The sequence below is a fragment of the Doryrhamphus excisus genome, chromosome 16 (assembly GCF_030265055.1).
Source record: "Doryrhamphus excisus isolate RoL2022-K1 chromosome 16, RoL_Dexc_1.0, whole genome shotgun sequence".
Taxonomy (NCBI): domain Eukaryota; kingdom Metazoa; phylum Chordata; class Actinopteri; order Syngnathiformes; family Syngnathidae; genus Doryrhamphus; species Doryrhamphus excisus.
In genome coordinates, this window is record NC_080481.1 from 8,450,960 (window position 1) to 8,478,681 (window position 27,722).

A 27,722-nucleotide genomic window follows, 5' to 3' on the forward strand; every position below is an offset into this window, starting at 1 on the left:
CCGTTATAGTTTATTCCGGTGAGCAAGACTCTCAAATCGCCTTATGGTTGTTAGACATCAACGCTTTTTGTATGTCTGTGGGAATTTGCTTCTGTTAACGCACGAAGAGCTACAGAGACGGATTCGCCACGGGTTGTTTTATCCCCACCAAGTGTAATTCGGCACGCCAAAAGACGCCAGGCTTTATTATCAGCCGAGAGAGATACTTTTTCCCCTGGTGAGTTGCCTCTCCCTAAACGATGAGCAACTCAAGTTTGATGCTATAGCGGATGTCCTCGTGTTCGATGTCTTACAAGCCGTTAGACGTGTGTTTTTTGCGTGAGCTGTAAACTAGAAGCTAACGCTGTTTTATTTAAATACCGAATCTGCTCTATTTGTCGATATATTCGTCCCTTATTCGGTTTCAAAATGACGCTCGGGTGGCTGACATGTTTTTTTTAAACTTCACGTGCATGCGCGGCTACCATTAGGCTTGTCCCGTTATTTAGACGACACCAACTAGCCAGTAAAATGGTAGCCTTTCATGCCTTCAGTGATGAACTGTACATTTTGAAGGAATAACCCTGACGTCAACTAACCTTTTAGGTTGTCACAAAGATATACGCTGTACAAAAAAACTTATTCAGTGAGTCTGTATCATGTTTTCGCCATGTCATCCTGTTTAAGCAACATAACTGCCTCAGGCGTTTTGAGGTGTCGTCTACGGTTTGGGTAAATCATGGCTACTCTACTGTGGAACACAACCATGGGAGGCACACACGTACTGAATGCTTACGAGCTACAAGTGGGCATGTCCCAGGAGCTAAAAGCCACCAGTCCTCAACTACTAAAACATTTTCCCATCCCCGCGGTGTCTTTTAAAGCTAGTGAATGCACTATGACGAATCCTCTGTTGAACACATGAACGTAGTAGATGCGAATTTTGACAAATTCCAGCGTGTTTCTGAGTTAATTATAAACCTCTTGAGTGGAGCACCACAGCACTGGATAATATTTCACAGCCAATCATAATAATATTCATACAAAAACAGAATGACAGCAGTTGAATTGGATGCTTTTTGTTCTTGACCCCACCTTTAATCTTGTGGGGAGAAGTGCAAAAGTTTAAAATTAGGTATAAAGCTAATTGTAGCTCAGCCGCTAAACAAATCCAGTGCTGTCATGTACATGAAACGGTTTTAGTGTGTTTTTTTTGTTGTTGTCGGTACCTGATTGAATGTCCTGTGTTTCGTCCCTTTTTTAGGTCCTGTGATCGAGGTGCTGTCGCTGACCCTTGACAGACATTTCTCAGCTGCTTGGTTTTAGGAGGAGAGGACGCAAAGATGCCCAAACCGGTAAGAGGTTGATGAAAAGGAGGATGTCAATTGTACACCTGTTTTGCAGCACATAGTTGTGGTGTAGTAACCGAACTAACAAATCATGTGGTGCTTAATTTCTGTGTTAAATTAATGCAGACTCAACCACAGCGCAGCACGTCACCAAAATGCTCCCAGCAATAATCCAGTTGTGAAATGTATGGACTGGGGATGGGAATTGCAGCTCCCTAAAAAGAGCCGTGTCTCTCTGCAATTAAATTAGTGTTGTTGTTGTTACTTTCCAGCTATTTACAGTGAATCAATGCAACAATATCCAAATATTACACTACTAAATATAAATATAATTGGAGTCGCCAAATAACCTGGCATGCATGTTTTTTGGAATGTGGGAGGAAACCGGCGTACCCTGAAAAAACCCACACACGCACAAGAAGAACATGCAACCGAGATGCCAGAGCGGGGAATCAAACCCAAGTCTCCTAGCTGTGTGGCCTGCACACTAATCATTCGTTCACCGTGGATCCAGGTTAAGTTATAACAGAAAAAAAAAACGGCTGTAAGAGCACTTAGAGTACTGTAATAGCTTGTTGTCCAATTTCCCTGTGTCGCTGCTGTGATAATTAAGATAATTTGTTGTGGATTTAATTTGAGTTGGCGTAATGGTTAGCATGTTGGCCAAACAGTCTGGGTTCGGATTTTTGTTTGGGTATCTCAGTGTGGAGTTTGCGTGTTCTCCCCATGCGTCCTTCCGGTACTCCGGCTTCATCTATGCATGTTAGGTTAATTGTAGATTATCCATTGGTATGAATGTGAATGGTTGTAGTCCAGCGTGTACTTGGCCTCTTGACCGTAGCCAGCTGGGATAGGCTCCATTTTAGTGGCATATAAGTGGATGAATTCTTTCTTGGGGCAAAATGTTTATCTTTTTTGTTTTTATTGAAGTATTGAAGACAGCTGGGATAGGCTCCAGCACGCCTGTGACCCTCGTGAGGATTAGCGGTAGAAAATGAATGAATGAATGATTCAGACCGTAAGGTGTGTGATTGGTTGTCTCTCAGTGCATCATTTCCATAGGTATACGACTCGTTCAGATTTGCAAACCGATTTCATCTCAACATTTACAATAAAATTCACTGTTCCACCCCCATTTGTCTTCAGTCGCCATTGATAAATGGTCCACAATTATGGTTGCTCAGTGAGTGGACTCTCTGGAAAACACTGCCCCTTATGTTTCAGTTGAGAATTTCACAGCATGAACGCCATCCTGACCCTTTAAAAAGTTTATAATGATGTCAGAACGGGCAGCTTGGGTGACTACAGAATAAACGGAGACGTTGTGCAGTTACTTTATTCACAAAATGTCATTTAGTATAAACATGTGCACGAATGGTATCTCAAGTAGATGTCCATGTGTGACCTAGGCAGCTGCAGCTTTTTCAAGCTTTTGCCAGTTTCCCACTGGTCAGGCGGTATGCGTCTGTTTGACCATACTACACAAGTAGCTGCATACAGTACAAAGCCTGTGGGCTACATGTAAGAAGGACAACAGGCCTGTGTGGTAATTCTTATTAGTTAGTGAGCAATGTACATTTGAGCATGGTGGGAAGTGTCCGCTAGATCTGTAAAGCTGTTCTCGCTCCCCTAAGGCCTCTTCCAAGTAAATGGCTAGTGTGTGAAGTGAAATGCAACTGCAACACTGCTGCCATTGTCTGTTAAAGGGTGAAGGGAATACCAGAGTCCCTGGATGTGTATGGCATTAAAACCAAATGTGTTAGTTATGGGCTTTCATGACTTGTCTGAATGGTCACATGGCTTCATTCAAGGATAGCAGGTGTTCATATTCATTTTTACATAATTGTCAAATAAATGTTCACATTTAGCTGTGCCCTTGTAGCAGTACTTCTAATTGTACTTGCGACTCTGGAAGTACCGTGTCTGCCGTGTTAATGCACCCCCATTTTATTACGGAAACAATTGGAGTAGGCCATGTAACTTAAATTTAAAACCCCCAAAAAGCATGTGGCTTCCGAGTAACTCATCTGAAACCGTCTTCTGGTAGTGTGACAAACGGTGAGTGCACACCACAGGAAGAGAGACCTCACTTCCTGTTTGCAGAAGAGGGCGCTTGCAATGTAGTTTGGGGTTCAGCATATGTCAACATCCTGTCGTGTCGTCAGTTCTGCAACAGTGTCATGAGTGGGTTTGGTTGGGTCAGGAAAGGGAGAGGTTTAAAATTAAATAGTGTGCTCTTGTCAAAAAACATTTTTTTCCTCGAAATTTTAACCACCGTGTTATGAGAAAGAAGGCGTTTCAATACTACATTATGTGTTCAACCCCTCACCTCATGTACGGCACAAAGCAATGTCTGTCAAATTTTTATTTCCTCCTTGTTATCCCTGTAAAATCAACGGAAGCTGTTCAGATACCGCCTGTCATTCACAGCACCCCCCCCCCCCCCCCCCCTTCTGTTTTTCTACGTAGCTGCGATTCCTCTTTGGCTCTTACAAACCCTTCCATTCTGGCTGGCCTTGCTCAGCGGGGGGGTTAATCAGGGGGACAGACAGCTGCTTTAAGCCCAGCAGGTTAGATTAGCAGCTCTACTGATTGAATTGGGTGTGTGTGTCTCAGGCCTCCCTTAGCAAAGCTCCCCTAAACTGCTTACAGAAACAAAACAGCTGCACATTTAACTAGGGGTCTGTCTGGGTAACAATCCATCTTTACTACTGAAATGGAAAGGGGGGGTCTCAGTAGCACTCAATGATGGATGAATGAAAACAGTTGAGCATTCACACAACTATGACATTCAGCCAAAGTTCAGCATCATGATGTCATGTCATTTGCATAGTTGGCCTAAATGCTGGCTGGTACAATCTATTGTGATGCACATCGCAGCCTCTTGCTGTAATGATGCACATGACAATATATTATTTGGTGTATAAATTTGAATATTACCAATAGAAAATGGGTTACAAAGTGTTCCTCCTTTGCCGGCTGACACAGGCGGTATCGTAATGAGTCAGTTCCGGTTTTCGGTGCTCGCCACTCAAATCATTCTTGTACTTGCTGTGTGTAGTTGTTATATTAACCTTTCCCTAGACCCTTATTCATCTGCTTGCTAATGTCTTTTTCATAGCTCGTTGCTCTCTGCTGTAATCCTCCAGCCATAATATGATGAGATTTGAAAGAAATGTAGTTTAGGTGACGGAGCGGCTCAGCGCTGTGAAGGACGTACTTTAGCCGCATTGTCACAGCTCGTCAAATTTAAATCTCTTTCGTTTGCCAAATTATATTGTTTCTATCACATAGCTTTTATCTGATGATATTGTAGCTTAGTGCAGTCACTGTTGGAACATCCAGCATACCTTGTGGACACTTTGTAAATAAGAGTTAGCACCCGTTACTCAGTGTTAGCTGTTGGCAGTAGTGTTACGATCCCATCTACTGGACTGAGTTGTAACAACACTGCATTTCCAACACTTGCATATACACTTCCTTGATTTTTTTGGGGGGGGGGATATGCCGTTTAAGTTAAGTTTAATGGGGGGTAATGTTCCGTCCAGCATGACACATCCAGCAAGCGAGCACATCCTTGCTAGAATCCCATCTTTCCCCACTGGGTGGAACAAAGACTGAATGACTAACAAGCAGCTCACCCCGTTCATTTTGTGATAAAACCAATGCGTCCAGGTTTGGACAGATGTAAAAAGTGAAACCTCTTGTCATCCAGCGACACAGGGGTGGGAAAACATATTGACTTGGATTTTATTTAACGTGCAGGCCTACCAGTGAGGCTGTGCAAATGGCGCCAAAGCTTGAAAAAAGCTTGGAGCACAAATCTGTGGCGGTCAGTTTTTATCTGTGACGTCCCATCTGCACAGACATAAATGGGGGAACTCATTCATCAGTTGCAACTTTTCCAGTCAGTTTGTGGTGACACCAGACGGTGTGATGTCAGCACAGGCTCAGTTGTCACTATTTGATTAGCTGCGTCAGTCTCTTGGCATGTTGTTGTACACCCTCCCCGCCCCCACCGCCCCATCCTTCTCCGCAGGGCAGGAGAGGATTAACTGACCGTCTGGTCCACACAGGAGTCCTCCTCACTGTACTCTGGGTGACCGTGTTTTGGCTGTTGGCTCTTTCACAGTGCATTGTGGTGGCTGACGGGCCTCAAACAAACAGAGAAAAAGGGAAATTCAAGGCCCTGTCACCTGGAAACCTTGGCTTGGCATTATGTTCTCTATAATGAAAAGTCAATGAGGCAGTTCCTCATGAAACTAACACTGTAGCTTAAGTCAGCGGCCCATGAACATGTTGTTATGCTGGTGTGGGGAGGGCTACATTTCAAAAGGAATTTGAGAAACTGTTCCAGTAGATTTACATTTCCCTGCCTGGAGATATGTGATGGAATGTCTTGTTTATGAGTTATTGACAGATAAGATTCTAAAGTCATTTCAGAAGTGGTAGTGTTATTTTTGAGACAAAGTATTGAAATAAGTAGCATTTCACAGTGTATTCATTCATATTTAAATGAATGTTTGCCACTACAAAAATGGTCAACAATGAAATGTCTATTTTCCTTCTGTTTATTCTTTGGCAAATGTACACTGGCATGTCGGCACTGCCTAATTGTGTGATTGTGTGTTAATGTAATCCTTATTTTTTGTTAGAATATGATTTTCTCATAAAATTAGTATTTTTTTCCGATTTCTGTTTTTTTGTGTCATTTTCCAACCATTTTAACTTCCTTCTCATTATGACTTGGAAATCCACAATAATTGTAACTTGTTTTGTTTCTCTTAATGTCCTGAACAAGATATTTTGACTGCTACTAAATGTCATTTTTCTCCTCAGAATATTACATTATTCTTGTGAAATTACAGCTTATATATTTTTTATCCATCCATATTCTATACCGCTTGTCCTCATTGGGTTCATTAGTTGCTTCTTCTTTTTTTTTGCGTGCGTGCATGTAATGACGGAAGTCCCAATTGTCAGAGATCAGCACTTTTCTCCCTATGCTGTCAGCTGCTCTTGTTTGCGCTGCCAACACTGCTCATAAGCCAAGAATAGCCAATGACTTTATTCCCTTGCCTGACCTATGAAAGGTGGGCTCTGCTCTGCTTAGTTTACGTAACTCTGTTGAAGGACGTAGACACATTCCGTGCATACAACAGACATTCCATTCTTCTCTGTGGAACATTTTTAGGAATATTGTCCCTGACTTGAGGAAAGAACATATTGTGTTTCTAGTGTGTGCATGTCCTGTACTGCAATCTCGTTGATGTTTTGTGACTGATGGAATCCAACAATATGTGCAAACACTCGGTTACCATTTGAGCTAATATGAGAGAAAAAGAATAAACGTTGTGGGGGAATGTGTGTTTTAGATCAATGTTCGTGTGACCACCATGGATGCAGAGCTGGAGTTTGCCATTCAGCCCAACACCACTGGAAAACAGCTTTTTGATCAGGTCAGAAAATGAATTCTTTGTTCTAGATTGCATCCTGTTTAAGCAGTCTACAGTCCAGATTCATGTAAGCCTCGGCGTGTGAGCAGTTGTGATAATTCTTTCACTATCTTCATCAGGTCGTGAAGACAGTGGGCTTGAGGGAAGTCTGGTTCTTTGGCCTTCAATATGTGGACAGCAAGGGCTACATAACTTGGCTCAAACTCAATAAAAAGGTCAACGTCTCTCAGTGTTGTTGTGATGCTCCACCAAATTTCCATCAGGCCTGTCATCTCCACACAGTCATATCTGGGTGTTGTTTCTGTTGTCTAGGTGACACAGCAAGACGTAAAGAAAGAGAACCCACTGCAGTTTAAGTTCAGAGCCAAGTTCTTTCCCGAGGATGTTTCAGAGGAGCTCATCCAGGAGATAACCCAAAGACTCTTCTTCCTTCAGGTGAGTAGCCACCTGCTGATGTCAGAGTCTTGGATCAATGGAACGGCAGACTTCATTCCGGGCCTCAAGAACAAAAACAAGATGCTAGTGTCACTTTGAAATCGTAATTATGCTTTCAGCATAAAATCAGTTCTATCAGTTCTGATCGAGCGGCATGGCTCAGGTGGTGGATTGGTCGTCTCCCAACCTGAAGGTTGCGGGTTCGATCCTCCGTCCTCCCGTGATCATGGTGAATTATCCTTGGGCAAGATCCTGAACCCACAGTTGCTCCAGTAGGTTAATGTGCTAACACTAAAGCGCTTTGAGTACCTGGAGCTGGAAAACCGCTGTGCAAGTGAAAGACCATTTACCATTCTGGTTGATTATTTAGTGTGGAATTGTTCAAATTGACACTCAACAAATGTTCCCAGGTCTGACTAAATTTGAACACTTGAAGCAGACAACCAATCCACCTCACAGCATGTTCATTGAACAGGGGCGCCTGAGGCTGGCCACAATAAAAGGCCACTATTAAACGTGCAGTCAGAAAACTAGCCAGCAGTCAGTTTCTGCCTCACCAATTGCAACACACGTTCTTTTCAAAGAGTTGATCAGGTTGTTGATTGTGGCATGTGGAATGTCGGTCCACTCCCCTTCAATGGTTGTGTGAACTTGTTGGATATTGGCAGGAATTGGAACACATGCTAGCTATGCAAGAACTGTAATGTTTTCAGCTTCCAGGAATTGTGTACAGTTACTGGAAACATGGGGCTATGATAAAGCTGCACATTTTGGAGTGGACTTTTATTGTGGCAAGCCACAATGGAGACGCACTTCTGCAGTAATCATGCTGTCTCATGAGCATCTTGATTTGCCACACCTGTAAGGTGGATTGATTACCAGGGGATAGCATGGCTCTGTTGGTAGAGTCGTAGTCTCCCAACATGAAGGCTGCTGGTTCGATCCGCTGTTCTTGGGCAAGATACTAACCACTGCTGCTGCCTTATCCGCGGGCAAATGTGGTAACAGCGTCAAAGCGCTACAGAAGTGAAACCGTAATTGTGGGAAATAGGCCTTTTATGTCCAAGACAAAGTTCAATGTTCCGTTTTTTCATTCACTGCCATTTCTTCATTTCTCATTTCAGGTGAAAGAGGCCATCCTGAACGATGAGAACTACTGCCCCCCGGAAACAGCCGTGTTACTTGCCTCATACGCAGTGCAGGCCAAATATGGAGACTACATGAAGGATGTTCACAAGCCCGGATACCTCACTCACGACCGACTGCTGCCTCAGAGGTCCCCCATATGTTTTGACTATGTCCTCCAGTATGGTTTGCGTTCCATCAGCTGATGTTTTTTTGCGTACACGCAGAGTGCTGGAGCAGCACAAACTAACCAAGGAGCAGTGGGAGGACAGGATCCAGACATGGCATGAGGAACACAGAGGAATTCTCAGGTGTGTCAGTGAGATAAAAGAGCATGCGTGGCTTGGACTTGTTGTGTCATGTACAACAAAGTAGGTGTACGTGTGTGTGCACTTTATTGTTGTTGTGAGCCAAAACATGTTTTTAGAGTGTTGTCCCACTTCCACTGGAATGTGTGATTTTCAGACTATTTCTCCTCTCCAGGGAGGACTCCATGATGGAGTACTTAAAAATTGCCCAGGACTTGGAGATGTACGGGGTCAATTACTTTGAAATCAAAAACAAGAAAAGCACCCAGCTGTGGCTGGGCGTGGATGCGCTCGGTCTTAACATCTACGAGCACGAAGACAAGTGAGTGATGCATTAGAATCCATTTGAATCCTTTAGTTGTATTATTATTAAATCACTACAGTGTTTCCCACAGAGCTGCAGTCTATATGTAGGTGGTGACTTGGAGGGTTAGGTCTGGATTATGTCTAATGGGCATCATTGGCTGTGTCATTTTTTTTAAAGGATTAAAGTTTATGCCCTTTCACCATATATTTACTAGTCATTTTTGTTGAATTTTATTTCTACGGGGCTGTACGGTGATGAGTGGTTAGCACGCAGGCCACACATCAAGGAGACCGAGCTTGGAGTTTGCATGTTCTCCCCGTGCGTGGGTTTTCTCCGGGTACTCCGGTTTCCTCCCACATTCCAAAAAACATGCTCGGTTAATTGGCGACTCTAAATTGTCCATAGGTATGAATGTGAGTGTAGTGTGAATGGTTGTTGTCTATATGTGCCCTGTCCAGGGTGTACCCCGCCTCCAGCACGCCCACGACCCTTGTGAGGATGAGCGGTAGAAAATGAATGAATGAATGAATTATTGTATTTATACGGTGGCCCATTTAAAATAAATAAATAAATAAATTAAACGTATTTCACTGGGAAGACAAAGTGTTCTATTGAACTATGAATGAACTATTGCTATCATGACTCTCGCTTGTCAAACGCTGCACACCTTTTTGCACACCAACACCTAATGGGCCAAATCTATTTGATAAATGAATGTATGGGAAACACTGATGTTTAGTAAGTCAATTTATAGGACAACATCATCCTACATATGTTGTGCATCCTTTACTTGCAGGTTGACTCCAAAGATCGGCTTCCCCTGGAGTGAAATTCGAAACATCTCCTTCAATGACAAGAAGTTTGTGATCAAACCCATTGACAAGAAAGCACCAGTGAGTATCTTAGTAAGACATCCAATGAGCAAAGAGAGCAATTATTAGCACATTCACAGACGTTAAGCAGTCAGCATCTTCCCACTCTGCAGGACTTTGTGTTTTACGCTCCGCGACTGCGCATCAACAAGCGCATCTTGGCCTTGTGTATGGGGAACCATGAGCTGTACATGAGGAGGAGAAAGCCCGACACCATCGAGGTGCAGCAGATGAAGGCCCAGGCCCGGGAGGAGAAGCACCAGAAGCAGATGGAAAGGTACGCAAGCACTTCCTGTTTGAATGTGTACATGTAGAAGCAGGGGTGTCCTCATACCATTTTTTCACTGTTTGGTAGTGTGGACTAGTAGGCATAAGTAGAGTGAAATGTTTCAACAGACATGGACCGGCTGCTTTCTCTTTCCGCCAATGTGAAAGTGTCTCACCAATGTTCCTAACAGCCGTTGCGTTGAAAAACTCCCTCTTCAAATGCACGATGACACTGGTCGTGTTAAACTTCCCAGGTTCTGTGCCACCACGGGAAACTTGAACTCTGCTGCAATGGTTTTCTTCGACTTAAAAAAAACACTGCCACACTGCTGACATCACTCAGACTCTTTGCTAAGCATGGTAGCACAAGCTAGCACACACTGTTTCCTGATGTGGTTCAGCATGATGATTGGAAGGGTTGGCATGGCATCCGAGTGCCAATATATGAGTGGAGAAGAAGTGTCCTCAGCCATACGGTTGAACATAAATAGATATTTAAGACGTTTTAGTTGACAAATTTCCGTCATTGCTTGTCATTTAGGGGTGATGGTGGGACCTGCAGTCAAACCAGTAAAGAACCAGTTCTCACCTAAGCAATCAATCATATCTGTCATATTCTGTCATGTGTCAGGGCCCAACTGGAGAACGAAAAAAAGAGGCGAGAGGCTGCAGAGAAGGAGAAAGAGAAGATTGAACGCGAGAAAGAAGAACTCGGGCAGAGGCTGAAACAAATTGAAGAGCAGACCATGAAAGCCCAAAAAGGTAAGCTTGGTTTCTTTGGTGACAATGTGATCACATGATTGACATCCACTGGCCCATTTCAACACATTGGGATGCCGCGTTAAGAAATAAACAATGCAATAATCTGCAAATGCAGAGCTGGAGGAGCAGACTCGCCTGGCCTTGGAGTTGGAGCAAGAGAGGAAGAAAGCGCAGATGGAGGCCGAGAGGTTGGAGAAGGACAGACAAGCAGCTGAGGAGGCCAAAGGCGAGCTGGCCAAACAGGCCGCAGACCAGCAGAAGAACCAAGAACAATTGGTGGGTGTCTCTCCAAGACCCCTTTTGCATTGTGTGTAAATGGGCACGGCCACACCTTTTTTTTCCCTTTTTAACATTTCAGGCTGCTGAACTTGCTGAATTCACAGCCAAGATTGCTCTTCTGGAAGATGCCAAGAAGAAAAAAGAAGACGAGGCCACAGAATGGCAGCATAAGGTGCGGCAACCCTCCCACAGTCCACACTTCCACCAACGCTGACTGTGTGGCCTGACTTGTTCTGATTCTCCTTCCACAGGCTCTGTCCGCCCAGGAGGACCTGGAGAGGACCAAAGAGGAGCTGAAGACCGCCATAACCACAGTGCCAGCCCCTCTGGGTGGCCACGGTGAAAGCGACCATGACGAGCAGGACGAGAACCACGCCGAGGCGAGCGCCGAGCTTTCCAACGAGGGTGTCAGCCACCTGGACCTGCGCAGCGAGGAGGCTCGCATCACCGAAGCCCAGAAGAACGAACGGGTCAAGAAACAACTCCAGGTATGGTTGAGTCCACAACACGTCTCAAGTCGACTAACTCGATGACTGTTACTACCTTCGCCAAGCACAGCGCCGTTCATCTGTTTGCGTTCAAAGTAATTTCAAGTTCTGAATGGATTTGACACTTATATAAACACTTACCACTATCGTGCTGGGTGTTAGCATGCTATCATTACCATGTTAGCATTGCCAGCATGCATAATATTTTGAGCCATTGTCACGGATAGGCACCACTATCATGCTAGATGTTAAGGATGCTATCATTATCGCGTTAGCATTGCACCATTTTCACGAATAGGCACTTATATAAACACTTACCACTATCATGCTCGGTGTTACTATCATTATATTAGCATTGCTACCATGCAAATATTAGCATATTATCATTATAGTCATTTTCATTGATGAACACTTACTGCGGTCATTACCATGTTAGCATTGGGCCAGTTTCACGGATAAACACTTATACAATTAGCACTATCATGCTAGGTGTTACCATACTACCATTACCTTGTTAGCATTGCTTCCATTCAAATATTAGCATGATATCATTTTTAGCCATTTTCATGGATGGACACTTACATAAAACTTTCTGCGATCATGCTGGGTGTTAGCATGCTATCATTACCATGTTAACATTGCTCGCATGCAAATATTAGCGTAATATAATTTTATCAATTTCATGGATGGATACTTGTATAAACACTTACCACGATCATGCTGGGTGTTAGCATGTTATTATTACAATGTTAACATTGCTAGCATGTAAACATTTTTAGACATTTTCATGGATAGACACTTATATAAACACTTAGTGCTATCATTGCCATGTTCCAGTTTTTAGCATGCAAATATTAGCATATCATTTTTCGTCATTTTCATGGATAGATACCTATATAAACACTTACCACTATTATGCTGGGTGTTAGCATGTTATGATTACCATGTTAACATTGCTCACATGCAAATATTAGCATAATATAACTGTATCAATTTCATAGATGGATATTTGTATAAACACTTACCATGATCATGCTGGGTGTTAGCATGTTATCATTACCATGTTAACATTGCTAGCATGCAAATATTTTTAGACATTTTCATGGATAGACACTTATATAAACACTTAGCTCTAGCATTGCCATGTTAGCATTTCTAGCATGCAAATATTAGCATATCATTTTTCGTCATTTTCATGGATAGATACCTATATAAACACTTACCACTATTATGCTGGGTGTTAGCATGATAACATTAGCATACCTACGTATGTATGACCTAGCATAAGGAGTAATAGGATAGGCTACGCTTTGCATGCAAATGGAAGAATCCAAATAAAAATATACACAAATGGAGGAATAGCATGTCAGCAATTCTTCATAGTCTCTCACCAAAGTGACATAAATGCAAGCATGGCTTACTTTCAGTTTTGCATTCATGCTCAAGCCTTCATCCAAAATTACCTTTTCTTTCTTGTGTCCGTCAGACTTTAAGTTCCGAGTTGGCCTACGCCAGAGACGAAACCAAGAAGACCCAGAACGACGTCCTGCACGCCGAGAATGTGAGAGCGGGTCGAGACAAGTACAAAACGCTGCGTCAAATCCGACAGGGCAACACAAAGCAGCGCATCGATGAGTTCGAATCCATGTGAAAAAGACCTCTGCTCGCCCCCCCCCCCCCCCCACCCCCCTTCTCGTTCACTCCGATCCACCCGCCCCCCCTCCAACCCTACGATCTATCTTGTCAGCCTGCCAAAGTGGTGCTCCTCATGCCCTGCTTAAGAATTGGGGATATGTGTGTGTGCCAGAGATCCAACCCAGTACGCGTGACAGCATCACACTACAGACAACAACATGGATTCTTTTCGTCACAGTATGTCTGCCCTCTTTTTGCTTTTACCTTCTTCCGTTTTTGTTTCAATCATTTTAGCGTTTGTTTTTAGCCACCTCTCAAAGTCTGAGGCTCCACCAAGGACTAGACCCCCACAGAGAGCAGGATTGGAAGGGGGGCATGTAGATGATACAAAAAACTGATGTTTAACTTCAAAAGGGTTCTGAAGTATATCCGTTCAAACTGGATTTTTGTGTTTGTATTACTTCATTTCACATTGTATTGGGGAGGGGGGGATACCTGACCCGACCCGACCCGACCCATCACCTGTCAGGTGTGGATGGATGAATGTAGCAAAGGTGACAAAGGGAAAGTACGTTAGGCACTGAGCCCCCGGCTGGGAAGTGTGATGTCTCACGGAGCCTTGGTGTAGATGCATCACTTTGCAACCGGCCGCGGAGCTCCTGAACATCAGTCTACCTCTTTGCCGCGCCCCGCTCCCCCCTTTCCAAAAACGAGGTGGCCTTAGTGTTCAGCTGCATTTTAGAGACGTACGGAATACGCAACGTGGTCTGAGGTGGGCTTGACGACTGCATTGGCAAGCAACTCCCATTTCACGTCATCAATTCAAGTGGATCGTCGTCTTTGCACGTTTCCAACAAACCCACTCGATAACTTTTTCTCTTAACAGTCCCAACAACGCTTTCATGCTGGTATTTAACTCTACTTGACAGCTGGTGCAGGTCCAGGGCTTTTTAAAGCTCTTTGCCTGCCCTCTCTGTGTAACATGTTTGCCAACGGCAGGTACACACGCTCATGTGCTTTTCAGTTGCGTTCCCAAAGACTAAAACCAGCCCATGAACATTTTCGTTGTTTAAAAAAAGGTTGGCTTTTCAATTTTCTTAAGTCTCGCCCCGCCCCGTGACGCCAACCTGTGTGATGATGATGATGATCTGGCACCAGCTGTCACAGTGCTGTTGTTTATTTGAGTCAATATGTTTATGTTAGAGGATTCTTTATGGAAATATGGTTTGCTGGATCACCAATAAAAAAAATTACATTTCAGTTTATGCCGTAGCTTTTGTTTTCACGACCCCTAAATATTAAAGACATTACAGCAGTTTTTAAACCGGAAAACCTTTCCATTGTGGGCCATACAAATACTAATAATACTCAATTCCACACATTAGACCTCTTAGCAGTTCTCTTTAATGAACAATCACAGTTACAGTTGCAATAATAAAGTTATTGTTAGTTATTGGAGTGAACCTTCAATGCTGCAATACAAGTGCACAAATAAAAAGGCGCGGAAACATGCACAACAGTTAGCTGAACATAGTTCAGAGTATTGGATGTGTCGTAAGCACGATGCCATGTAGTGGCATTACTTTGGGCCCACGCTCGGGGGGCCACGCTGACACACGGTGCCAGCAGGCCCGAGCGAAGGCGCTTCTTTGTTACATTATTGATTTTGGATTGGCTTCTTTTCCGCATTGAAAAGCAGCCTCGGAATCGGTGCTCTCTTTGCGAGAAAGACCCGACCAACCGCTGATCACGGCTCAACTTGGACTGCGGAAAAGAAGCCTTGAACCCAAACGCCCAAAGCAGTTCTCTTCCCTACATAACTGCTCATAACACCACCATAGCTCATGAGTTGGAACTTGACTACATTAAGAGTGTGCGATACACATGGAGTGACAAGTCCACATACTGTATGACATCAGCGACTCATTTCCTGATACAATTTGTATCAAATAGGGCTCATCGTGGATTCTTCTGGAATCCGCTACAGACAACAGCAATTAAATATATTTACACTACATACACTTAGAGATATTCTGTCTGTAGCACATTCCAGTCAACCCAACAGATCAAAATCAGTGTGTACATGTATAGGTATACACCATGTACTGTATATATATATATATAGCGAAAGAGGGATGTCCCTTACTAAAACTAAGGTACACACCACAGGGTAGGCCCATCGCCACGGCGACCATTTGGGCCACAACACTTGTCATCTCCAACAAGACCACACATTCTCATCAGTGGGCAAAAATCCCAAACAACAAACAAGATGGATTTTGGTGACCAATGACGGCGCAGTTGAAACAGGGATGATTCTGTGTCGATGCGGTGGTCTTAGTAGCCCGTCTGAGCTTTCTCTGCCAGGATGGCGGCGGCAAGCTGCTGAGGGTCTGTGACGTGGGGGCTTCTCGCCATCACTCGGCTCACAAGCTCCGAGGGGAAGATGTTGCATAGGTTGGTGTACGCTTTCTCCCTGGCTTCCCCGTAGCGGCTGTGGGTGGGCGACTCCGGCAGCGATGACTGTGCCAGGTGGGGAGGGTGAGGCGGGTGACTTAAATAGTGCATGGGGTGAGACGAGTGTGGTGGTGTGTAGGCATTTTGGGGCCACTGAGGTGGGTGCCATGACGCCTGGCAGGTGTCCGACAAGCTCTGATAGGCGCCTGGTCCGTACCGGGGTGGCGGTGGCGGCGGCGGTGGCTCGCTGTAATACGCATCCCAGGCGGGCAGAGCTTTCAGCCGGTGGTGGTGGTGGTGATGGTGGTGGGGGGGTGCGTAGAGATGCTCATAAAGACGAGAGTCTGATGCACTCTCTGCCCTGGTGGGGGCCAGGCAACGCCCAATAGGAGAGCCGGGGGGGTTGGTTGGGGTCACCGTGTGGTAGTCACCCGGGCAGCTGGATCGAGCAGCAAGCGGCTGGTGCTGGAAATGAAGAGGTAACGGATACAGAGGTCGCTTGGGGACGGCGTCGGAAGCCTGATCGTGAGACCAGCTTGGAGTCCGCGTGGCGCCGGTGTGGTAGCTGTGTGCGCCTGTGTTAGTCACATGACTGTGCGGAACATTTGCATAATCGCTCGAGTGAAAGCTGCAAAGTTCGTGGCTTGACGCGGCCTGGCGGAAATATGGCCGGCCGTGCGGGCTGGCGTAATGGCTGCCGTCGTCCGCTAAGGCGTCCTGGGGGCAAGTGTGACACGGCCGCTCGCCGTACGAGTCGCAACTGCTGCCGCAACTTGTACTGCTTTCACTGCCGCATTCTGAGCCGGCTGAACCCATGGACCCCAGCCGCAGGTCGCCTTCGTTGGAAAAGCGAGCGTCTGGGCTCCTTCTGGATGAGATGCGGAGGCCGCTGTAGGCGTGTGCGACTGAGTAGTAGTTCAGGTCCGGGGACTCACAGTGGGGGTAGAGGTCGTGGCCGGGGGCTGGAGGGACACAGTGAGGCGTGCTCGCTCGAGATTGTTGGTCTTGGCCCCCTGGGACTGGGGCTGGGGATGCGGTCGCTGCACCGCTGTGATTGGCACACATGTTGGTCTTCTGGCTTTCTGTCCTCCCCTTCGCGGACAGCTTCTCCTCTGCGTCACTGTACGACAGCGCTCGCACACCAGGATCCGACTGTCGTTTCACTACGCCTTTCTTCGCCTCGATACTACCAACCGGCACGCTGTGGCTCTTCACTAGCCCGGAGTCCCCTTGGGTCTTGGCGGAGACGCAGGTCTTGGCGCTGGCTCGCAGCTCGTCGGCCACGGCCCGCTGGGGCTGAGCGCCTCTCTCTGGGTGGTAGTACTTACACTTGTGGCCGTATGTGCACTTTTTACCTGGAAACGCAAACACAGTGGTGTCAAGGACCACGCCTCGAATGAGACAACATGGTGGACGTGTGGGCTCACCATACGGGCAAGGCTGCTTCTTCTGTTCTGGCACCACCGCTCTTTTCCTCAAGAAATTGTCCAGGCTGGGACCGTGACGGCCGAGAGGGTCGTCTGGCGGCATGAATCTGACAGGATGAGTTAAATATTGCATATATTACGACTGTGGGTCTGCAGACGCCAAAGGAATGAATATTTCAGGGTAATTAGCAGTTTTCCATACGTGTATTAACCAAGTACTTCAAGTACGAGTACAGCCCTCGTCCCCACGTAACCTACTTGTCATTGACGAAGGAGTACATGAGCAATCGCTCATCGATGAACTTCTTCCATTCGGGTTTCTCGTTGGCGAGGTCTCTGTAGTTGTCGTTGGATACGATGATGCCGTCCGATTCGTAAGCAAGCTTGACGATGAAGCGGTCGTCGTAACAAACCACGCGGCGGCCTTGGACGCGGCGTGAAGGCGTGAACACGAGGATCTTGTCCTTCTCCAGGCGCCGCAAGATCTCTTGATCTGGGGTGGAAGACGATGGCGTTGACATGATTACAGCGGATTCCGTCCGCCTCTGACTGATGTTAGCATTAGCGGTTTGCTAATGGGGGCGACTGAAGCGGGCGCCAAATCAGACCTGACCTGTTATCGGTGCATCCGGCCGGGATTGCTCCTTCCTCCACGCTGGGACAAAAACTGTGACATCATGGTGGCCACGTTCTAAAAACCAGTCAACCGCCAGTTGGATGCCCTGGCAGGAGAACACCTCCTTGTTGCCGTGGCTACAGGACGGAAGCATCATAATAAGATTATGACGGTTTGAGCACAAAGACTGTTAGCCACGCTCACCTCATGGCTACGTTACTGCCGTCCACCACGATGGGCCGCAGGTTGTCCTGATCGCACAGCGACTCTGGCGGACATGGCGAGTCCAATCTCTGACCTGTCTGCAAGTCGGTGGAACTGTAAGAGGAACAGGATGATGAAGATGTTGAGGTGCAGGCCGATGACGCCACTGACAGCTCGCCATCCGAAGAGCCGCGCTTGACCAGCTCTCCCAGGATGTCGTTGATGAGAGTCTGTGGCCCCAGCTTGGACAACACCAGCCGCACCGTCTCCTCGGAGTAGCCTAGCTTTAGCGCAAAATCCAGTTTGGCCCGATAGTCCTTGTCCACAGCCGTGGGGGACGGATCGGACGCAGAGGGGTTGGACTCTTGAGAGAACTTGAGGTCTTGTTCAAGCTCTGATGACTGAAGCTGAGGTGGGGGCTCGGGAGGCCCTTCGGTCCCCAAGTCCACACACTGAGTGCGGCACAGCGGCTGGTGGCTGCTCTTGCTGTGTGCTGCGGGGCTCTCTGCCCCGTTCGGGCTGAGGTCAGCAGTAAGAGTGAGGCAGGAAGACGCCTGTGGTTCTCCCTCTGCGTCAGAACCTTCCTGGGGGGTAGGGGCGTCGCTGCGGTCGCTCTCCCCCTGCTCCTCCATGGCAGGAGGCCCGTCGGGGCTGCCAGCCTGCCGCTCAGCACCAACTACATGGAGATACTCAAGCCCCAGGTGGAGGATGCATCCTTCTCCTGCCTCCTCATGGTTCTTCTGGCCCATGGAGCTGTCTCGGACATCCGTCACGTGGGGCTGATCGCAGCCGTCTCACAAAGATGGACTCATCTGTGCCTGAACGAGAAGTAGAAGATGTTGAAATTGACTTGCTGGAAAAGTTCCACTCATCATTACTACAGTTAGAGTGGAACTCAGGTGTCCCAACGTTTCACTTGGGGCTCTTTATGAATAACAATTCTAGTTGCACGTTTGGAATAATATTCAACATGCGGCCTTGTTAAATATATATATATATATATATATATATATATATATATATATATATATATATATATATATATATATATATATATATATATATATATATATGGTTATGGACTTGCATTCACAACAGATGCAACAGCTAATGACACAAAACCAGAACCTAATTGGTCCCATCGTGCTGTCTGACATAGTTTATATTGGCGCTGGCCATCGGACGTCTGATGAGGCTCAAACAGACCAGAGCCGGTCAGGCCTCTCGACCTAATTAATGGACTCCCGCTTCTTTTTTGGGGGTGCTGAAAGGGGACAGGGAGGGGGGAAGCCATGCCATAACGTATTAATCCACGCACGGTGAACTCTTCATAAAAAAAAAAGGAGACTCCAAGCCGTTAACACTGGAGCACACAGAAGCCATGGTCCATATGTTTCTACGGGGGGTGGGGGCGGGGGGCACACTGATAGGATTGGAGCTTTAGATTTGTGCAAATTACAGAAGGAAACCTAATGAAGCAATTTCAGTAGAAATTGTGTGTGAATGCACAAGCTGAAGTGGAATGGGGCGCATGGGGCGGGGGGGCAAATAAACCGTCCATTCATTTTTCAATGGGAAGATTGTCACAGAAAATATGAAATGACTTTAAATGGGGGCTTTTCTAATAGATGGCAGAGGAATAAATACATGAAAAAAGGCATAGAATTTTAGACATGTGAATGCATGACACAATGTGACACAATTATACAAAGTTGAGGGAGTGGGAAGCAGCATGCGTCTGTAAATGGATCCGTACGACATACGAATACGTGCACTAAGGGTGTGGAAAATAATCGCTATTAATGGATGCATCGATGCGCATGTGCGTGATGCGAGTGCACTGGCTCCGTGACTGGGTAAGGATGCAATTGACGGGTGAAATCCAGATTCATCTCGATGCGTTTGTGGGTATCGGTAAAATCCGCTGCAAGTGCCTTTTTATTAATGTTAAACCAGGGATGTCAAACATACGGCCCGCGGGCCGGATCCGGCCCGTCTGGTGGTTTGGTACGGCCCGGGGAAGAAAGCTGCATTGTATAAAAAAAATATGAATTTAATTTAAAAATTGTAGTTCTTGTATTATCCGCTAGGGGGCTGTTTAAAAGATATGTGCGCAGCAAGCGTTAATTCTAACGTGAAACGGTACAAAGAGAAGATTTCAGGGCTGTTGATGGAGTTTGAGAAAAGATTTCAGGTTTTTAGCGAACTCGAAACAGATTTTGCAGTTTTTCGCTCACCATTCACAGTCAAAGCTTCTGATTTGCCCGTTGCCATGCAACTTGAAATCATTGATTTGCAGTGTGATGTAGAACTGAAGGACAGATTTGCCTCTGTAAGCTTGGACACATTTTACAAGTACCTCCTACCAGGCTATCCCACATTGACAGCACTAGCTGCTAAAACATTGTCCATGTTTGAGACAACCTACCTTTGTGAGCAAGTTTTCTCACTAATGAACATTAATAAAACAAAGCTGCGCTCAAAGCTCACACATAAGCATTTGAATGAGATTCTGAAATTGGCTGCTTCTCAGGACATGATGCCTCATATTGATGCACTTGTGCAGGATAAACGATGTCAAGTTTCAAGGGCAAATTCCAAGCAAGACGAATAATTGTTGTGAAAGTTATTCATTTGTTCAAATTGCTTTCCAGATGTTGAAAAACAGTGTTTTTAAGTTCCACAAGGCTGGTATAAATGTTTTTGGAACATTGTTACTAATTCTGTGATCAGTTTTATGTACAACACACTTAAATATATGTTTAACTGTGTAAAAGTGTTGTTAAAATTGCATTTATGTTCTTATGTTATTCTCTTGTTCATAATATATTGTTCATAATGTAAAAGGAAAATTCTGTTAATAAACATTTTGATAATTTACTCATTCTTTGCACAAATTATTAGTATTAGTGACTAATACAAAGGAAAAAAGTGGGCTTATTGTTAGTTCTATGTAATTTTGCAATGAGTTTACTGGTCCGGCCCGCTTGATCTCAAATTAAGCTGTATTCGGCCCGCAGACCAAAGGGAGTTTGACACCCCTGTATTAAACCTTACCCCATATGTTGTTCCCCAGGCGCATTGAATGCACCATCATTCGTGTCTTGTACTGAATACTGACGGAAGCCGTGAGGCACATACTACAACTACTAGTAAAACAGCATGGACGTTTGTGCAAAAGCAGCAACAAGGAAGTTTCTATATTTAATGCACCCGCAAGGTTTAAATCGTATGTTTTGGATGTTTTTGATTGCTTCTGGGGCCTCTGTTGAGTGTGTGTGAGGTTTCCTCATGTTTTTCCCCAGAAAAGTGCATTAGAAGCAAGTTGACAAAAACAAAAAAAACGACATACGACATCCCTTAGGATTTTTGTCAAAAATCACCGCCCTCAAAAACCGCCATTTTCTGCCGTTTTTGGGTGCTTCGTAGTCCCCCGTTGAGCGTGTGTGAGGTTTCTTCAGTTTTTACCCAGAAAAGTGCATTAGAAGCAAGTTGTAAAAACAAAAACAAAAAAAACGACATACTAACCCCTTACGATTTTTGTCAAAAATCACCGCTCTCCAACATGGGCATTTTCTGCCATTTTAGGTGCTTCTGGGGCCCCTGTTGAGTGTGTGTGAGGTTTCTTCAGTTTTGTGGGCCAGAAAAGTGAATTAGAAGCAAGTAAAAAAAATAAATCAAAAAAACAACGTACTAACTAACCCCTTATGATTTTTGTCGCCCTCAAAAACCACCATTTTCTGCCGTTTTTGGGTGCTTCTGGGGCCCCTGTTGAGTGTGTGTGAGGTTTCCCCTGTTTTTGACCAGAAAAGTGCATTAGAAGCAAGTGTAAAAAAACTAACAAAAAACAACATTTAGTTTACTCCACCACTGAACCACTGCTATTGTAATTGCATAGCCGATGTTGAAGTGTGCAGGAATGTTGTTTTTGAAAAGTTGTTGCTTTTTTAAGATGGCAAAAAGAATTTGCAAGAAGTGGTGCATTGTAAAAAAAAAAAAAAACGAAAAAAAAAACAAAACACTTTTTTTAAATTTACTGTGCCTAAAAGGAATAAAGCCAAATCCTTTTTGTGGTACCATAGTGAATTCCATTTTTTTCTTTGCTTATTTGCATCATGATGAATTGCATCATATCCAAGAAATTGCATCATGTTGTATTGGATCGCATTGATTTGAACTAAATGATTGTCGCATCATATCACATCGTGAAGAGGGTGAATCGTATCGTATCGCCAGAAATTTCCCTGTATCGTTAAAGTATCGTATCGCTGGCAGTGCATCGAGATGCGTATGGAATCGTCCTCAGTGCTGAGATTCCCACCCCTAATGTGCACCAGGCGAGAAGAAGACCTTTAAAAAGGAAAGTGTGTCCGTCAAAAGGTCATGTGGGGGCAACAGGGAGAAACAAGCCGGTGGTGGGGGCTGAGGGAGGGATCAAGATTAGCGGAGGGTGCATTTTTTGAAAAAAAGGGGCTACCTAGCAACGTGGCCAAGCTACTGTTACTAAGATACAGCTGTTGAAAGAATCCCCTCCCCATCCCGCGCACACACACACCTCAAAGCACCCAGACAGGGGAGAGAATTCAGTCAGTGGGGGTTAGAGGAGGGGCCTCAATGTGTCTTGCTGAAACACCATCGCACCACACAAGACAGCAACAGTCCATTAGGTACACAAACACAACATTAAGAGATCCAGGAATACACCGTAGTGTGACAAATCAGATCTAACTAACTTTGGACCAACTCCTCTTTGCAGAATTGTTGTCATTCAGCCACAGCGGAGGCTTTTCCAGCATGAAGCCTTTTTAAGGTCATGCCACAGCATCTCAATAGGATTCAGGTCAGGACTTTGACGAGGCCACTCCAAAGTCTTCATTTTGTTTTTCTTCAGCATTTCTAAAGTGGAATTGCTGGTGTGATTTGGATCATTGTCCTTTTTATGCTTAACAATGCTTCATTTTGGAAAAAGATATGTATTTGCTTCAATATGCTTTCTTTTTACTGATAAAAAGTTGTAGTTGACCATAAACAACTACTAATCACAGCAGACTTTGTGTGAATATAATTACACACAAAGGCACACCCAGTGTGTTCAGTAAAAATAGTTCATAGTTAACATAAGTACATTATTATTTTAATGTAAAAACAACCCCTTTTTGTGTTGTTGATGTTTGTATAGTTGTTTTTGTTTTTTTTACATGTGATGCTTGAAATGCATCTTTTCACAAATAGCGCCGTTTTTTTTCCCTTTTATAGTTGAAAAATGATATATTCCTGAAACTCATCTATGTTCTATTGCTGAATGTTGGTAGGTTCCATCTTTCTATAGCCATAGAACACCATATTCAATGTCAAAATGTTCTAAAATGGCCGGTACTGAAGGGGGTGGAATTGAATGAGTTTTTGAAAGCGGACTTTTTGGTCCCCTAATACTCTCAAGGGTAGTCAGTTAAAGGGGCTGCTAAGGATTAAGTTAAAAAAATAGTATTGGGTTGTTTAAACATGACAATGCAAAGAAAGAAGTTAATAATTTTGTGTTTGGACCATTTTCATTTTCTACAAATGAATAACTTAATAACAATATTAGTATTTGGAATTTGGGAGTGATGTTTTAGGTTGTTCTTTGCTTCTGAAACAGATACTACAATCCTTTTGCAGGGGTCTCTTGGCTTTTTCCTGAGTTGTATATCCAGTACTTAGTTCAAACATGCACATCATGCAATCATTTCATCTGCACAGCAAATGCTGATCTATTCCCGCCATTTGAACCGTCAACTCCTCCTGCCACAACCCCACATTTGAAACACAACTAATGATGCCATCCACTGGCCCGCCATGTTCAGGGTGGCCAACGGTGCATCTTTCAAATGGAAACAAGTCATGAATATGTAACACGCCGCTTGCTGTCTGGGGAGCTTTGTGGGCGGCGGTTGAGAGTGACGGGAGATGGCGTGGTGGGGGAGCTGGTGGGGTGCCATGGGGACAGACGGGGGGGGGGGGGGTACAGGCCGCCACAGTGAGATAACGATGACGCTCCTGGGGGGTTTCCCCCAACTGACACCAACTCTCCACAGCCGGTTGAATGAGAGCAGACTCAGCAACCAAATACAACAACTTCATCACAAACAGGCCACAACTCGGGTACAATTTGGGCAGGTGCATAGACTACATACACTCTTGGACCACAGCATCACACCTCAGAACAGCATTAAGAACATCATTTCTCTCCACTATCACTCTGCCAACATGGAGCCTTGCACAGGAAGGAAGCTTGTGTATTTCTATTAAGACATCACCTCTTTAGTACTTCATAGTCACTTACCGGATCTTCAGTGCATCAACAAAAACCATCAGCAAATAGCTTCAGCCTAGCTTCCACATATCTCGGCTCAGAAAAACGAGGATCAGCCAGCACCTCCAGGTTCCGAATGGGACTGTTGCAGCTCCGTGTTCCTCCGTACAGGAGCGACTTGGACAATGAGAAGCCGAACAGATGGAGCAACAATGTCAGCCATTCCCTTGTTGAGAGCGCTTGCGTCTCCACCAATCACGGGGAAGTGTGTCACAATGAGGCGCGGAGACAGCAGCAGCAGCAGCAGGAGGAGGAGGAGGGGAAGACCCGCGACACACGGTTTCCCCAAGGCACGCGTACTCAATACACACACACGGCTGAATGGACGTCCCCTGTGTGGCCGATGAATCAACGAGGGACGGTGGCTGCACAATAGAGGCACACAATGGGAGGCCGGCGAGGGGCAGCTGTAGGGTGAGGGTTGCTGCTTTTACGGCCTCAGGCAGGGGTGGTGAACACCTGGCCACGGAGCGCCACAGTCGCGCTCCGTTCTTTGTCTGGTGGGGGTGGGTGGGGGCTGAAGCAGAAAGAAAGAAATAGAAAAAAAAGAATACTCCAAAGCAGGGGTCAGCAACCCGCGGCTCCAGAGCCGCATGTGGCTCTCCAGCCTCTTTGTTGCGGCTCCCTTTGCAATGCTTGAATATTTTTTAGCACCCGTGTGGTGAAAATGCACGTCTTTGTTATGAGTTTACAAAAATCCAACTTTGTGTGAGACCATGAATGCATCCTGACTGAGTTCTGACTGGTGACTGAATGAGCAGACAGGATGCTATCCAGTTCTCTCTGACAGGTTAACATGAAGGGAAATGAGTAATACTTTGAGTTATTTGAGTTATTAATTATTATAAATGAGTTATTTGACGATTCTAAAAAATAAATTAGAGCTCATTTAAAAACAAAAGTTTATCTCCAGTACTAGCAAGAGTACTCCAACTCGTCTTTTTTTTTCCCTCCAATGTTGTTTTAAACATACAACGTTTTGCGGCTCCAGGCTATTTTTCTTTAGTGGGCAAGTGGGTGAAATGGCTCTTTTCATAGTAAAGGTTGCCGACCCCTGCTCCAAAGGAAAAGAGGAGCGTGTGGCCTGGCTCAAAGGGAGAAAGGAAAGTGTGCGTAGAGGGGTCGGGGGTGACGGACATCCAAGTTTTATGTGAGGAGCCACCTCCTCATTGTTGGTGGCACACTTCAAGCAGATGACTCGGAAGCACAAATCTCTGGCTTTTTTTGTCTGAGCGGATTTCAATGATGTCAACAAGACACTGGCTGTGAAATGACAACATGGGATGTGCAATAGTACTCGTATTCATTCAGCTGACTCGGGGCCAGCCAATCACAGGCCACATATCAACAAACAACCTTTCACACTCACATTCATACCTATGGACTATTAACCTAACGTTGCAGAAATTATGTTTTCATTTGCTTGAGGGAAGAGCTGCGCCAATATCAGCATCGGTATTGAAGTGCTGGGCAATATTGCTACTATATATCGGATATCGATAAGACAGCCAACATTATTATGACACAATACAAGAATACAATGCTTTCTGGTCACTACAATCAAGCAGCTTAATACCTGAGTCATCAATATTTTGGAAAAGAATAACCACATGGCAGGAAGACAGGAAGTTGCTAAATATTGAATTAGAGAGGTCAAGCACGCAGGAGAAGCAGCAGCTGCTGAGGTGAGAGTGCGCCTGCCTGCTCGGATCAGCGGGACTTGACAGCTGATCGGGATCAGAAACACACTCCTGGCATCAGTTGACCCACTGGACACCATCTGCTGCCAACGGCAGGTGTGTGTCTGTTTACAGTGGGGACGGGGGGAGGGGGGGACCTGCTGACCTCGCCTGAGGATGTAGTCGGACGGCGGAAGGAATACTTTGAGGAACCTTCTCAGTGCCACTGACATACCTTCCATAGAGGAAGTAGAGTCAGAGGATATGTACGTGGACAGTTCCATCACTGTGGAACTTTACAAAAATAGCTGTGTCAAACATGCAGCATCACACTCAAAAAGACCTGCGGCTACAACTGTTGCCATAATTGAATAAAGGGTGTGACTATTTGTTTTCATTTGTGTCACCGTGGGGGGGTTGTGTTGAAGTTAGGTGCATTCTCAGCAGCTGTTTTTCCACAGAGATATACTTTGTAACAACTGCAAAGAAAAGTAAGGAAGGAAATACACACCACAGCGTCCCGCAGCAATCCCAACTTGCTCAAAAGGTCCTCTGGAGCACCAGCAACCCTGCAGATGCTGCAAAACATTGGACAGCAACATGACTGACTAGACAACAAGAGGCAAGCCGCCCTCAAAACAAACAAAAGTGCAGCTACCTCGCCGTTAAAATAACATTCCCACCCACAGGAGAAGAGGCGAAGAAAAGAATGCAACGTCCCCCTGTTAAGGGCGACACCGTGGTGCTTCTGCTGGGAGTGTGCGCAGGTGCCTGCAAAAAAAAAAACCCCGTCACGACCTCCCTGCAGCTTCTCTACAAGGCAGCCTGGCACCTCTTTAGCATGCTAGGCTAAAGACACAAAGGTGGGTGCATAGACTTACCCGTTAAGCTTTTCGATTCGCCTCCGTGTCACACCAACAAATGTTGCTGTCACTTTATCGTGGCGACGCAAAACATCCGGCTGGTTTGCAGCGTGACCCCGCCTGACTGAGTCAAGTTGCTATGATGACGACGCGACTAGCTTTCTGGCTACATTTCAAAATAAAGTACATGACTCATTACTCTACGAGTTAAACGATGTTACCAAACAATACTGACCTAAATATGCTTTATTAAGATGACGTACCGTTAAATAGAGGACTGTGTCATCTTGTAGACGCTCGGTTGGCACATTTTGTGGCGTTGTATTTCTCCCTCGAGCGGAAACGACATTTGTATAAAGAGCGACGGCGTTCTTCTTCGTTGGTTAAATGGCGGGTTGCAACTGTGACTTGAAAAGAGCATACCGCCATCCTCTGTATGTAACATTGAATACACTGAACATGGAATATATTTTATATTTCAATTGGAATTATTTCCTTCATATTAATGTAAAATTGCAGCTTTTGTTCATTTAATATTTTGACTTGATTCTCATAAAATCACAACCGTATTTTTTATCTTATATGTTATAATTTAATATAATTTATATTATAATTAATATTATAATATCACACAATGTTTACACAGAGAACAAGCACAAAGTAGCAACTCAAAAACCAAATTACAGCTGTTTTTTCATTTCTGTTGTTGCTCCCGCCCCTTTCCCAACTATTTCAACTTTGTTCTTGTATTTTTCATCTTGATTTTTCTTTATTCTCATATTTTGCTGTTTTCTCGTAACATTGACTTATTCTGCAACCCAATTTGACAAAAATTACAACCTTACTCCGTTTGCTTTTCCTA

The 27,722-nt window shown here is 45.0% G+C and overlaps 2 protein-coding genes across 5 annotated transcripts; one reads left to right on the forward strand and one right to left on the reverse strand.

Annotated features, from left to right (window-relative positions):
* LOC131104222 (radixin-like) lies at positions 1-14,522 on the forward strand. 2 transcript variants are annotated; one of them, XM_058051185.1, is made up of 15 exons: positions 1-217; positions 1,244-1,334; positions 6,704-6,787; positions 6,904-6,999; positions 7,097-7,219; positions 8,344-8,495; positions 8,572-8,655; positions 8,828-8,974; positions 9,756-9,852; positions 9,945-10,108; positions 10,730-10,860; positions 10,976-11,136; positions 11,219-11,311; positions 11,391-11,627; positions 13,114-14,522. In XM_058051185.1, exons 2-15 carry the CDS (start codon positions 1,323-1,325, stop codon positions 13,276-13,278), a joined length of 1,746 nt encoding a protein of 581 aa, XP_057907168.1. In that variant the 5' UTR covers positions 1-217; positions 1,244-1,322; the 3' UTR covers positions 13,279-14,522. The 2 variants fall into 2 exon arrangements, with proteins under 2 accessions (XP_057907168.1, XP_057907169.1); XM_058051186.1 differs by lacking the exons at positions 1-217; positions 1,244-1,334; positions 6,904-6,999; positions 7,097-7,219; positions 8,344-8,495 and having other exon boundaries at positions 6,729-6,787.
* LOC131104221 (probable ribonuclease ZC3H12C) lies at positions 13,394-27,253 on the reverse strand. 3 transcript variants are annotated; one of them, XM_058051181.1, is made up of 9 exons: positions 27,124-27,253; positions 26,879-27,026; positions 26,656-26,768; positions 26,509-26,575; positions 17,967-18,784; positions 17,760-17,899; positions 17,405-17,639; positions 17,147-17,253; positions 13,394-17,074 (listed from the first exon to the last, which is right to left on the reverse strand). In XM_058051181.1, the coding sequence occupies exons 5-9, from the start codon at positions 18,713-18,715 to the stop codon at positions 15,600-15,602; spliced, it is 2,706 nt and encodes a 901-aa protein (XP_057907164.1). In that variant the 5' UTR covers positions 18,716-18,784; positions 26,509-26,575; positions 26,656-26,768; positions 26,879-27,026; positions 27,124-27,253; the 3' UTR covers positions 13,394-15,599. The 3 variants fall into 3 exon arrangements, with proteins under 3 accessions (XP_057907164.1, XP_057907165.1, XP_057907167.1); XM_058051182.1 differs by lacking the exon at positions 27,124-27,253 and having other exon boundaries at positions 26,879-27,113; XM_058051184.1 differs by lacking the exons at positions 26,656-26,768; positions 26,879-27,026 and having other exon boundaries at positions 27,124-27,208.
* Between the last annotated feature and the right edge of the window lie 469 nt (positions 27,254-27,722).